Source organism: Silene latifolia, chromosome 7 (assembly GCF_048544455.1).
Source record: "Silene latifolia isolate original U9 population chromosome 7, ASM4854445v1, whole genome shotgun sequence".
NCBI lineage: Eukaryota > Viridiplantae > Streptophyta > Magnoliopsida > Caryophyllales > Caryophyllaceae > Silene > Silene latifolia.
Window position 1 is genome coordinate 109,226,241 of NC_133532.1, and position 14,380 is coordinate 109,240,620.

The 14,380-nt window shown below is 37.9% G+C and overlaps 2 protein-coding genes across 3 annotated transcripts; both read left to right on the forward strand.

Annotated features, from left to right (window-relative positions):
• Positions 1-819, forward strand: LOC141591227 (germin-like protein subfamily 3 member 3). The gene has a single exon (XM_074411588.1). It carries the CDS (start codon positions 49-51, stop codon positions 676-678), a length of 630 nt encoding a protein of 209 aa, XP_074267689.1. The 5' UTR covers positions 1-48; the 3' UTR covers positions 679-819.
• A 12,330-nt stretch (positions 820-13,149) lies between these two features.
• LOC141591228 (uncharacterized) lies at positions 13,150-14,380 on the forward strand. Of its 2 annotated transcripts, XM_074411590.1 has the most exons (5): positions 13,150-13,282; positions 13,397-13,511; positions 13,783-13,832; positions 13,971-14,000; positions 14,206-14,380. In XM_074411590.1, the coding sequence occupies exons 2-5, from the start codon at positions 13,413-13,415 to the stop codon at positions 14,282-14,284; spliced, it is 258 nt and encodes an 85-aa protein (XP_074267691.1). In that variant the 5' UTR covers positions 13,150-13,282; positions 13,397-13,412; the 3' UTR covers positions 14,285-14,380. The 2 variants fall into 2 exon arrangements, with proteins under 2 accessions (XP_074267691.1, XP_074267690.1); XM_074411589.1 differs by having other exon boundaries at positions 13,150-13,511; positions 14,206-14,377.

A 14,380-nucleotide genomic window follows, 5' to 3' on the forward strand; every position in this document is an offset into this window, starting at 1 on the left:
CACACAACAATACAAGTCTCCTTCAATATTATTTTTCGACGTAACAACATGAATAATCTTGCATTTTTCATAACTTGCTCACTTATTGCTTCAATATCCCATGCAATTGTCTCAGACTTTTGTGTAGGAGATATCAATCTCCCAATGGGACCGTCAGGTTACGCTTGCAAAAACCCTAGTAATGTCACACTCGACGATTTTATTTTCACTGGGTTTCGTGTTGGTGGACCAACCAATAACGGTTTCAAAAACAATGTGCATTTGGCATTTGCTGACGCGTACCCTGGTTTAAACGGGTTAGGCATTTCCATAGCAAGGTTAGACCTCGCGGTGGGTGGGTCCATTCCTATGCACACTCACCGGTCTTCCGAGGTTATCATTCTTGTTAAGGGGACGATAATTGCAGGGTTTATTGATAATGATAATGTTGCATATTATAAAACCCTAGAGGTTGGTGATGTTATGATCTTTCCTCAAGGATTGTTGCATTTTCAAGTTAATGTTGGCAAAGGTCCTGCTCTTGCGTTTGTTAGTTTGAACAGTGCGAATCCCGGACTTCAAGTTACTTCTACGGCTTTATTCGCCGGAAATTTACCAGCTGAGATTGTTGAGAAGACTACGCTCATTGATCATTCCCAAGTTCTTAAGCTTAGGAAGATGTTTGGGAATAGTAGTTAAATAATTTGTTTAGAAGGCTCATTATTTTTAACATCTTGTCATATTTATATTGATATTGATTATTCCCTTGATTTGTGATTTATTTTTATGTAATATATCCGTTAATAAATAGGTTATGGCGACTTACCTATGTGCACTATGTCTTCTAGCTACTTTGTTTTAGATATAATAAAATGAATTTCATTTGATATGAAGAATAATTAGAACCTTCATTAATAAAATACGGTATAATGAATAACCCTAATTCTTACACCCTAATTCCGACTTTGCTTCCAAATCCTCAGCCTCACAATTTATATGGTGTATTTTCTTAATGAGCTAAGATTGGTGAACCTTAATAAGAATAAATATGTCCCCCTTATATAGACTCTTACTATCAAAGAGTCAACTTGACAGTTTCCTAAATTGTGAGTGGTAAGTTATGGGAGATAAAGATAATAGTGGAAACAGAATCCTAGGTAAATTCCACCGTACAATGGACCAACTTAATTTCCATAAAATAACTTAATTAAATATTAATGTAATACTTATTTATTTTGTGGAATATCTTACATTCTACCATTTGGTCCATTTAACAAGAGACACAACATATGGATAATGGCGGCGAATTCTCTTAGAGCAAGAATTAATCTTCCATGTATCACAATATATCAAGTCACTCACACCACACACATATATTTAACTTAATGAGTAAACCTCATGTTTACTCGAGGTTCAAACAAAATGATATTTCTCAACATTACTTTATAAATATGCGCATATAAATCCGAACCAGAAAATATCCAACATAATAAAAGTTTCTTCGAAAAACTTAATGAATGTACTACATAATGGAATCAAGTCCCATTCTCACTACATGATCTCTGAAAGTCTTAATTGACATGCCTTTAATCACGGGATCTGCAATCATCAACTCTGTGCTAATGTGTTCAATGATCACTTTATTTTCCTGAACACGCTCTTTTATGGCTAATACTTTATGTCGATGTGTTTACTTCAACTTCCACTTTTATTATTCTTAGTCATAAATACAGCAGCTGAATTATCATAATACATTCTTAGCGGCCTACAAATAGTGTCAACAACTCTGAGCCCAGATATAAAACTTTTCAAGCAAACACCATGTGAGGTAGCCTTAAAACAAGATATGAACTCAACTTTTCAAACAAACAATATATAAATCTAATAATATTATATTTGTTGAATCGATTGGTAAGCTAACCGACGCATTGTGAGTAGTAAAATCAAGAATAATAGCAGCGGGAGTAGTACTCTTTTATGGATTAGATTCATTCTCTTTTGTACTCTATACGACATCATCGTTTTGATATTTATATATTTTGTTTCTCATGTGGATTTGTACGACAAATTTTGAACACCACAAAGTGAACTGAACAAACATTATATTTTTGGTCCTTAATTGCCCACGTGAGCTGATAACTCAAGGTAATTATTTTGTGACGTTGGTTGATGGTGGGTTCAACGAGCCATAAGTCAAAAGGTTGACTGACCAATCACAGAGGCGATTTATACGGATATCTCGTAGGACACAATTGTGACATCGACGTGGAGTCCTAAATGTTTTATAACATTCGGTGCCCGGTCGTGGATAGGACCTCCATGGTGATCCTAAGAGTCGATTCTTTTGACTATCGACTGTCTCTTGAGACTAAGGCAGATTTTGGGTGACTTTGGTTTCTTTCTCACGGTCATCCGTAACAGGGGGCCAAGTAGATTTTTTCTGGGTCATTTCATGTTGTGCTTAGATCGGAAGGAGTCGAGTTGAAGGAAATATTCAGCCTTTATCGGTACTCGATATTTCTCGGGGCCACTCGAGGAGTCAGAATCGAAATGCATGGCCATGCTCGAATACGAATTCGTTTTATCGGTTGAGTTACTCTCTAGTCGGGGAAACCACTCTAGATACGGATCGATTGTAAAATACGACCTTTGCGGATCCTGGATCTCGCAAATTGTTTTACATTGAGTGGGAGAAATTTTAAATGAATATGAGAATCGGTTATCGCACATACACTTGTACGGACAAGTGGGAGTTTGTTGGAGCTGTGTCCTCCAGTTAGTGTGGATAACGTCATTGCACATACACTTGTACGGACAAGTGGGAGCTTGTTGGGGCTGGTGTCCTTTACAGTTAGTGCAAGGACTTATAAATCTCTAAAAGGATCAAAGGGTATACTTTCGTATTATAATCAGTTGGTCCACGTTTATCAATAACGGTTGACTTGCTAGATAAGTTTGACGTTATTGTCATACAGATGGCGGTGATCAACTGGTCCCTAAAAGTCACACCTATAGGATACGTTTGAGAGATGTGACGGTATGAAAATACAATCATGTTGATGCCGAGAAAATTGACTAAGCGATTAGTCCGAGTTATTTGACTAATAATTAGTCAAAATGCGATGTTGAGATATTTTATTTAATATGGATTAAATAAAATTGGCTAAGGCGAATTAAACAGTTAATTCGTAAATTAAATATTAACGATTATATTTAATTAATGTATATTGAATTAATTATACAATATTGTCTTTGTCGGACATGTATTAATAATTCAACTAATCCGTGTCATTAGTTGATGTTTTAATAACCGATAACCAATGACGATTTATAATAAAGACCGCGTCATATACATTTTAGCATCGGACCACGAGTTAAAATAAGGAGAAAATGAAAGCCCATTTCCTCCTCTTCCACTCGGTTTGGCCGAACCAAGCAAACAAAAGAGAGCTCTCCCTCTTTTGTAACCTGATTGTTATTCATTTGAAAATCATTAGGGTTTTGAGAACATTGCCTCTCAAAATTCAGATCTCACATCGGAAAAACTCACATAACAACTCTCTCAATATTGCAAGTCAATTAGAGAGTAATTCTAGCACAAGGGCATAGTCTCAGACGGTCTTGGGTGCAACGATTAGGAGGAAATCTACTTTGATTTATGTTCATTACGCCGCACTACAAAGGACCCGAGGTTGATTCTTAATCTTTATCGTTTTATTGTTGTTTTTCGTTTATGACAATAAATTGCATATTAAATTTACGTTATAGTCCTATAATTTAAGGGTATTATACGGATATTACCCCACAAGAAAGTACTCTAACTGTAGAGGACACCAGCCCCAACAAGCTCCCACTTGTCCGTACAAGTGTATGTGTAATAACGTTATCCGCACTAACTGGAGGACACAGCTCCAACAAACTCCCACTTGTCCGTACAAGTGTATGTGCGATAACCGATTCTCATATTCATTTAAAAATTTCTCCCACTCAATGTAAAATAATTTGCAGATCCGGATCCGCAAAGGTCGTATTTTACAATTGATCTGTATCTAGAGTGGTTTCCCCGACTAGAGAGTAACTTAACTGATAAAACGAATCCGTATTCGAGCATGGCCATGCATTTCAGTTACAGCTCCTCGAGTGGCCCTGAGAAATATCGAGTACCTGATAAAGGCTGAATATTTCCTTCAACTAGACTCCTTCCGATCTAAGCACAGCATGAAATGACCCAGAAAAAATCTACTTGGCCCCCTGTTACGGATGACCGTGAGAAAGAAACCAAAGTCACCCAAAATCTGTCGTAGTCTCAAGAGACAGTCGATAGTCAAAAGAATCGACTCTTAGGATCACCATGGAGGTCTTATCCACGACCTGGCACCGAATGTTATAAAACATTTAGGACTCCACGTCGATGTCACAACTGTGTCCTACGAGATATCCGTATAACTCGCCTCTGTGATTGGTCAGTCAACCGGTTGACTTATGGCTCGTTGAACCCACCATCAACCAACGTCACAAAATAATTACCGGAGTTATCAGCTCATGTGGGCAATTAAGGACTAAAAATATAATGTTTGTTCAGTTCTCTTTGTGGTGTTCAAAATTGTCGTACAATTCCACATGAAAAACAAAATATATAAATATCAAAACGATGATGTCGTATAGAGTACACAAGAAAATGAATCTAATCCATAAAAGAGTACTACAACTCAGGAACACGTTTAATTCCCATGGAATTAACATGCCCTTCATGCTTATCTTGTCGTAATGGTTTAGTGAGAGGATCTGCTATATTATCATGTGTAGCAATCTTTTCTATCACTACTTCCTTTTGCTCCACGTAATCTCGGATTAGATGAGCTTTCCGTTGTACATGTCTAGACGCGACATAGTACTCGGACTCAGTCGTAGAATCTGCTGTAACACTTTGTTTGGAACTCTTCCAGCTGACTGTAGCGCCATTAAGAGTAAAAACGAATCCAGACTGAGATTTCGAGTCATCTCGATCCGTTTGGAAGCTAGCATCTGCGTAACCGGTTGCGCATAGCTTTTGTTCGCCTCCATGAGTCAATGCCCAATCTTTAGTCCTCCGTAGGTACTTAAGAATGTTCTTGACAGCCATCCAATGTGATTCACCTGGATGCTGTTGGAATTGACTTGTCATACTCAATGCATATGCCACGTCTGGACGTGTGCATATCATGGCATACATGATTGATCCTATAGCCGAGGCATAAGGAATCCGTGTCATGCGCTCTTTCTCTTCCGGTGTCTCTGGTGCCTGAGACTTGCTCAAATGCACCCCTGGAGCCATAGGAAGAAACCCCCTCTTGGAGTTAGTCATGCTGAATCTCTCTAGAATCTTGTCTATGTAAGACTCCTGACTGAGAGATAACATCCGACGTGATCTATCTCGATAGATACGGATGCCCAAAATTCTTTGTGCCTCACCCAGATCTTTCATCTGGAAATGGTTCTTCAACCATACTTTTACCGAAGTTAAGAGAGGTATGTCATTCCCAATCAGGAGTATGTCATCAACATACAATATTAGGAAGACAATCTTTCTCCCACTCGACTTGATATATAGACATGGTTCCTCGACTGATCGAGTAAATCCATTGTCTTTTATCACTTGGTCGAAACGATGATTCCAACTCCTAGAAGCTTGCTTAAGTCCATAAATGGAGTCCACCTCGGATTTCATGGCCTCAAGCCATAGCTTTGAGTCGGAACTAGTCATGGCATCTTTATAGGTTGTGGGTTCACTACTCGTTAAGAGTAGAATGTCATCTATGTCATGTTCCTCGACCATACCAATGTATCTGTCCGGAGGAATAGAGACTTTACCCGACCTCCTAGGTTCCTCAGGAATATTAACCGCAGCCGGGATTGAAGGAACTGGTTCCTCCAATGGTTGCTCGGTATTTGGTTCTGGAATATCCGACAGGTCGAAGGTTCTATCACTCTTTGCATTCTCGAGAAATTCCTTCTCTAAGAATGTCGCACTAGCCGCAACAAGAACACGTTGTTCGGTTGGCGAATAGAAGTAATGACCAAGTGTTCCTTTAGGATAACCTATAAAGTATGTCTTGACCGATCGCGGGCCGAGCTTATCCCCGTGTCTCCACTTGACATAAGCCTCGCAGCCCCAAACCCGTATAAAGGACAAGTCAGGGACCGTTCCCTTCCATAGTTCATATGGAGTCTTGTCAACAGCTTTAGACGGACTTCGGTTAAGTATTAGAGCAGCTGACAGAAGAGCATAACCCTATAATGAATCAAGTAATACCGTGTGACTCATCATAGATCGAACCATATCAAGTAGTGTTCGATTTCTCCGTTCGGACACACCATTCAACTGAGGTGTTCTAGATGGAGTTAACTGTAAGGCAATCCCACAGTCTTTAAGGTGTTGATCAAACTCGTGAGAAAGATACTCGCCACCACGATCTGAACGTAGTGTTTTAATCTTTCTACCCAGTTGGTTCTGTACCCGATTCTGGTATTCTTTGAATTTCTCAAAGGACTCACTTTTATGCTTCATTAAGTAGACATAGCCATATCTACTTAAATCGTCCGTGAAAGTGATGAAATACCTATAGCCTTCTCGTGCGGTGATTGACATAGGGCCACATACATCCGTGTGTATGAGTCCTAATAGGTCAGCAGCGCGCATTCCAACACCTTTGAAGGAAATCCGAGTCATCTTACCGATGAGACATGATTCACACGTGCCAAATGATTGAAAATCAAAAGCCGAGATAGCTCCATTCTGTATGAACTGTTTAACGCGTTTCTCATTAATGTGTCCCATACGGCAGTGCCATAGATACGTTTGATGTTTGTCACCAACCTTTAACTTCTTATTCATTACGTGTAATATTTCGGTGGTCTGATCTAAAACATAAATTCCATTCATGGAGACTGCCTTGCCAAAAATCATATCGTGTAATGAGAAAATGCAATTATTATTCTCTATTACAAATGAAAAACCAAGTTTGTCAAGTGCAGACACTGAAAAAAAATGTTTTAGAAAGACTGGGTACATAATAGCAGTTATATAAAAATAACTCAAATCCGCTAGGAAGCTGGATCACGTATGTTCCCCTCGAGACGGCAGCCACTCGTGCTCCATTCCCGATACGCAGGTCCACCTTACCCTTTACGAGGGGTTCGATGTTCCGGAGCCCCTGCACATGATTACACAGATGAGGACCACAACCAGTATCTAGTACCCAAGTTCCGTAACTTGCGTGGTTAATCTCAATCATATGAATAAAAGTAGAAAAGGATGAAGACATACCAACAGGTTTAACGCGACCTGCTTTTATGTCCTCATGGTAAACAGGACATGTACGCCTCCAATGCCCAGTCTTGTGGCAATGATGGCATTCCATGTTATCGGTTTTGCTCTTTGTCGTGCCTGATGAGTTACTTGCCTCACCAGGCCCACTCTTACCTAATCCCGACTTCTTAAACTTCGGTTTACCTACTGATAGGTCTGCTTTAGCTTTGCCCTTACCCTTGCCCTTGTTTGACACAACGAGAACATCCTGTTTAAGGCTCCCACTAAACTTCATGTCCTTCTCGGTCTGTACGAGAAGGGAGTGTAGTGCGTGAGGACTTTTCTTCAAATCATTCATATAGTAATTGGCTCTAAAGAGCGCAAAACCATCGTGGAGTGAATGAAGCATGCGGTCAATCACAATGTTCTCGTTGATTTTACAATCAAGCGTCTCCAGTTTCTCGACATTCTCAATCATGCTGAGAATGTGTGGGCTAACCGGTTGGCCCTTCTGGAGTTTCGCCTCAAAGAAGCGAGTGGTAAGCTCATAGGTCACGATTCTCGGTGCTTTCGAGAATTCCCTAGTGAGTGTGGTGAAAATCTTGTTTGCACCTTGGGCTATGAAGCGTTTCTGCAAATTGGGTTCCATTGCAAAAATGAGTACGTTTTTAATCGCACCCGCTTCCATGACGAAATCGCTATACTTGGCGATCTCATTAGCTCCAGCCGTGGGACCTGGGCTTGGCGGGATGGGCTCAATCAGATATTTGAGGTTCCCGTCAGAAATGGCAGCATTCCGTAATGCCGCCTCCCATTCCGCGAAGTTTGATCCATCATTATTCAGTCGAGTAGACTGATTCATCTGATTCATGAAGATCCGAAGCCAGGACTCACGGTCCAATGTGGCACTTGGCATTGGGTCGTCAGTACGGCCAGCCATTTTGTTATTAGCAGTTTAAATGATCGTGTTCTACACTGAAAAAGGAAGAAAAACAAAAACGAAATAAGCAACTCATCGAGGTGATTTAAGTCTATTTAAAATTCATTTTAAACGTGTAGACTCATAGCACTTGCATAATTGATCTCCCTCAAGAATAATACAAGTGATCCCAAGACTCAATTTCCGTAAATTGATAAGCCAACTGTTTAGCTAGTTCTTCCGTAAGAACTCCTGGTCGATAGATTTCCGTAAATCCTATCTGTAGTCCACCATAATCACAGGATCGTACGAGTGACCATAGTGTTGAGATAAAATAGGTCAATCAGTTCCAACTTACCCGACGTAGAAGGGGTCATATTATGCCTACCGACGAAGAAGGGATTCATTGGAGTTTGACCTATAAAGACTATTCTCAATTTTGGTTTATACGAGGAAGATTCCATCAACTTAGTTTAAATTCATTTTAAGTGAACGAATAACTAGCAATACATGAATGAATTAACTTAGGTGATGGCTTATTTAAAAACGAGTGATATCTGTATATCAATGAAAACTAACGCGTGACCTCTATATGAGTCAGTTTTCATGCAATAAATTAGGTGGTTTGGTTTTAGGCGGAATATGATGCAAATTATCGTTACGAAAAATAAATAAATGAATTCAATACGTAAATAAAATTCCTAGTGTGGCCTATCCTAATAAAAAGAACATAAAACAACTTTGGAATCCACCGTTGGACCCGAGAAGCTTGTCTTGATGTTCCATCTTTATCCTTGTAGCGGGAGTGAGCATCCGATTCTCCATCTTTGGTCTTCTCATAATTACAATTTAAAATATACAAAATATAAACCTATTTACATTCTAAATAAAAACTGTAATTACAATTGAAAAATCCAAAACGGAGATACGAGATCTCAAAATACAACCAAGACCGTGTTCCATCATTACGGTAACACGTTCTACTAAGGCCACACTAAGTTACAACCGATTGTAAAAAAAATACGTAATTAAAAACATTCAAGGCATTCAACAATAATGATAAATAAAATGCATCAACTAAAACAAATTTATTCGTGACATAATTCCGTAATTATGTTAAATTTATCCAAACCACCTTTTAACGATTAAAATTATGTGACAAAACTGCTTCTATCAACTTAATTTTAATCCTTTATAATCCGTTACTTTAAATACGCTTTAAAATAACTATATGGTACGTGAGTGAACCGTTTCACTATCAAGCGAGTGTACAATATCCTTATAAAGTACATTTTATGGCCATAAGAAAATTTAAAACAAAAGAAATAAACTTTTCAAGCTGCCAAAACGATATCCCTCGATCCAGAGACAAAAAATTTCGATCGAAGAACAAAAAGGCTCGATCGAATGATGCTGCCATTCGATCGAGAGGTTTGCCAATCAGAAAGTGCTCGATCGATCGACGCACTGAGGTCGATCGAGGACCTTTATTAGCAAAACTGTTCGATCGAGTACGAGGAGGTCTCGATCGATCAGTCAGGGTTTTGAAAGAGGTCGATCGAGTAAAGCAAGTGCTCGATCGAATGAAAACATCACTGAAAAGCTCTCGATCGACTGAAAAATTGCTCGACCGAGAGGAAAACAAGCTGAAACTCTAAAACCCTCGTGAAAACAGATTTGTCGAAACAAAACCATTGCAAGATAGATCTAATTCGTATAAAATTAAATCAACAATTGACAAAACTTTTACATATTGCTATAATGATCGTGTAAAATAACAATATGCAAAAACAAAACAGCCGTGTATCACATGGCACGGTTTTCAATGCACAAAAAAAATCAGCCGTGTAAAAATTACCAGCCGCACGGTTTTTTATGCAAAAGCAAGATCGTTTCAAATCGATTTATGAAAAACACAATGAAAAATTTACGTGGCCAAGCTCTGATACCACTTGAAGGGAAATATCCGTAAAATTCCCTTAAATTTTAAGGATTATAACGCAAATTTAACATGCGATTATTGTCATAAAACAAAATTACAATAGAAACGATAAAGAACAAAGAATCAACCTCGGGTCCTTGCAAATTCAGCCTAAGAACAGAAATCAAAGTAGATTTCCTCCTAATCGTTGCACCCAAGACCGTCTGAGACTATGCCCCTTGTGCTAGAAAGTACTCTCTAATTGCCTTGCAATATTGAGAGAGTTTATGTGAGGTTTTCGATGTGAGATCTAGGTTTCAGAGAGAATTGCCCCGAAACCCTAGTTTGTGTGCAAATGATTATGCTTAGGTCAAAAGGAGAGAGGCTCTCTCCTTTTGTCTTGTTCGGCCAAACCGTGGCTTAGGGAGGAAGTGGGCTTTCCACTTTCTCCTTATTTTAACTCGTGGTTTGACTCGATTTTCGCTAAATGTATATGACGGGATTTTATCATAAATCGTCATCGGTTATCGGTTATTAAAATATCAACTAATAACATGACTCAGTCGATATATTAGTACTTGTCCGACAAAGACGATATTGTATAATAAATTAATTCAATATACATTAATTAAATATAAATCGTTTATATTCAATTTACGAATTAACCGCTTACTTCGCCTTAGCACGTATTATTTAATCCGTATTAAATAATTATCTCAACATCGCGTTTGACTAATTACTAGTCAATAACTCCGACTAACTGCTTAGTCATTTTAGGCATCAACATGACTGTATTTTCATACCGTCACATCTCTCAAACGTATCCTATAGGTGTGACTTTTAGGGACCAGTTGATCACCGCCATCTGTATGACAATAACGTCAAACTTATCTAGCAAGCCAACCGTTATTTATAAACGTGGACCAACTGATAATAATACAATAGTATGCCCTTTGATCCTTTTAGAGATTTAAATGTTATTACACTAACTGTAGAGGACACCAGCCCCAACAAGCTCCCACTTGTCCGTACAAGTGTATGTGTAATAACGTTATCCGCACTAACTGGAGGACACAGCTCCAACAAAAATCATACTAGCAAAAAGGGGAGTAGTGAAATTAACAATAATAAATGCGGGAGTAGTGAAAAAAAAAATGACGGCGGGAGAAGTGAAAGTAATAACAGTCACAACACATGTAATGAAAGTAACGTAGGAACAACGGAGAGAGTATGAAAAATCAACTAACAATTCGATTTTAAGAAAATATTAATTTTATTTAAATATATGAGTTTGACAAAACTAACGGGTTAACCGTAAAAATAGCAGGAGTAGTTAAACAAACAACAGTGACCGAAGAAATAGTATTAATAAGGGATGTAGTGAAAGTAATAATATTAACAGCGGGAGTGGTGAACGTGTCTCATAATTTGTTGATGATGTTTACATTTCATCATAATTTCAAGATATAAATTGTAAATGTATATGTTAACCAAATTTAGGGTATCATATTTCATAGAAAATAAAATTTAAATGGTAAATAAAGGTAGCACGGGCGTAGCCGAGCACCAAACCTAGTATAATATTATACTATAATATTTCATAACACTCAAGACTAATAGATTGATTATAATCGATGGAATAACTTACAGTTAGTGGATATTAGTTTGTGTCATCACGATATTTCTATTATCTGATTTCACCATTTAATTTAATAGTTATTTGCTTAGTTAATTTACTCAGTTTTTCTACAAATCAGATCCTCCCAAACTAGTTACTTTTCTCTACAATACTAACCGTTGAATTAACTTAGTTCTACTTGTCGATTCGACTCTTACTTTTACTTTATTATTATTTTTTAATTAGTGGCCTAGTTAAGTAAGTGAAATAAATTTACTTTGGTGGGTACACGACTTTTAGCCTGTCGGTCGAAAATCTTATGACTCGCGTAATAGTTGCATCTTTATAACCGGCCAAAAAGAGTTCCATTACGCATATTCCTAGCACGCAGATTGAATGATCTGTTACAAATTTATGCATAAAACTGTCTAACTAGTAACTATTGTCGTCTAGGTATGAATCCTTAACTCCTATAAAAGTTTATACTTGGGATAACTGTAGCTATGAATAGTGCTACCTCAAGTTCTCCCTCTACCGTTGGATCTTTCCCTTTGTATCTCGGCCCTCCATTCTTCATTCACTCACAACCACATATTTACCATTCTCTCTGACTCTCTACTCCACTCATTCCGTCTCACTTTCATTTCTCATTACTCACTACTCATCTCACTCTCACCCACCGAGTTCCTCTCAAATATCATAGTGCCATATGCGACGATGGCGGTTTCTTTCTTCCTACAGTTGTTGCGCATCCATATAGGTAATTATCATCCATCCTCTATGATTTTTTTTCGCTTTTGATTGTTTTCATTGTTGTTTTTGTTCAGTTTAATTCTATTTGATCCGATTTATTGATAATTATATTGTTGTAGTTGAATTAGGCGATCTTTAAAAATTAGGGTTTGTTGATTTCCCCTTCTTTAGTACTATTGATTGATTGTTTTCATTGTTGTTTTTGTTCAGAAGAGCATGAGTGCCAAGGTGCGCAAGTGCAGTTTTAAACTCGTGGTACTAAGCTTTTGGCGTCTATAGACCTGTATGCATTCATCTCTCTGGCTGTTTGTGTTCGGGCGTTGATGTATGCGAGTCAACTAGTTCCACTTATGCTGTATTGTCAATATGCAGATATATCTATACAGGCTCGGTGAATGTCAGTTTGGATATTGCGCAAGACTTGCTCAGAGCTGTAGATCAGTATCTACTAGAGGGTTTTAAACAACTTTGTGAGTGTACTATTGCCCAGGTATGATAAATTATTCTCATATAGGTTTCTAATTCCTATCTAACGTGTGATATTTGGCTTCTTTAATGCAATCATTTACTACTCAAAACTATATATTTAATTAGTTACACTTTCCCCGTGTTCAAAAGTTTCCACCAAAACTGCAGGATGCACAAGCGGATAGAGAGGCTTTGGGAAAGAAACGTCCCTCCATCTCCGAAAATTATGTATAAAACGATTCAAATGAGCTGCTTCCCTGGCTAGGTCAACTTGAGACAACATGAAAACGGAAAATTGCTGGACACTTTCATCTAATCTCAACCATTTCAATGCAGGTATAAATGTTGAAACTTTTGCAATTGCGTTGTTTATTATAGCAAAGTCCCTTCTGATTGATTCACCAATTCCTGGATGTCTAACCTTTACTGCAACTTCAATGGGTTTAGTAGTTTCACGAGGATATCGATGTCGCACAACTGCTCGATGAACCTGCGCACAATAGTACTCACTTCTCAAACCCTTGCAGCTCTAACTGAAATCGGAACATTGAAAATCCTCTCAAAGGTATTTCTCCTGAATTCCATTTTTTACATTTATCGTTCCCACAACTTTAGCTTGTTCATCTGTTCACTCTGAAATAACCATTTCTGAAATCGTGCCCAATTTTGAAATGGTTATTTTGTGGGGTTAGAGTTTTGGAAAATAATGGTTATCTGTATTTATTGCGCCGGTCCAGAAACGAACAAGCTTGTTCATGTGTTCATCTGTTCACTCTTTGTTCATTTGTCTATTTATTATTGTGCCGATTTCTGAAATGGTTATTTTGTGGGCCTAGAGTTGTGGCCAGGAGCTTGGAGATGGTGATGTGTTTAGTTCTCCTAAAAGGTTAGCGATTTAGCGGCCAATGGCCATGTATTGCTTTTGTTAATGTGGATTTTGTGATTTTGATATTTCTGATCTCTTTGTTTTGTTGTTAACTGCGGTTATAATTAGTGTTGTGGTTATTGTTGCTGATATTTGCAGATTCTCGTTTTGGGATTGGCATTTTTTAAGGTGGTTTTCCTTAAAGATGTTCTCTCATTTGTAAGCTTGTTACTTAGTTACCCCCTTTAGCCTCCTAACGATTTTTTGTGTTGCTCTATTCAATCACAAATTGGCCAGTTCAGTTATCAATTCCTCGTATATGTTGGTGGATATGTGTGTTTTGACTATTTTTTTTTTTTTGATTTACCGAGTTTTATTTTTGTTGCTTTATCAGGTTTTGTACTACTCTTCGATGGATATGCTGTCTCATGGAAGAGGGCCCTCTAATTTTCAAGATGTGTCATCATCTCTGAGTCTTTCACTACATGAGTATTATTTTCTTGTTGTTATTCGTGTTATTATCGGATGCTTTTTATTTATCATAGTAGTTATATTAATGTTATTTGGTT

What these genes read in the sequence shown, in the direction of transcription:
- LOC141591227 (XM_074411588.1), top strand. Translation starts at nt 49, where the DNA reads ATGAATAATCTTGCATTTTTCATAACTTGCTCACTTATTGCTTCAATA.
- LOC141591228 (XM_074411589.1), top strand. Translation starts at nt 13,359, where the DNA reads ATGTCTAACCTTTACTGCAACTTCAATGGGTTTAGTAGTTTCACGAGG. An exon ending in CATTGAAAATCCTCTCAAAG is followed by an intron (nt 13,512 to 13,782) that starts GTATTTCTCCTG and finishes TTGTGGGCCTAG; the next exon opens with AGTTGTGGCCAGGAGCTTGG. An exon ending in GTGTTTAGTTCTCCTAAAAG is followed by an intron (nt 13,833 to 13,970) that starts GTTAGCGATTTA and finishes TGATATTTGCAG; the next exon opens with ATTCTCGTTTTGGGATTGGC.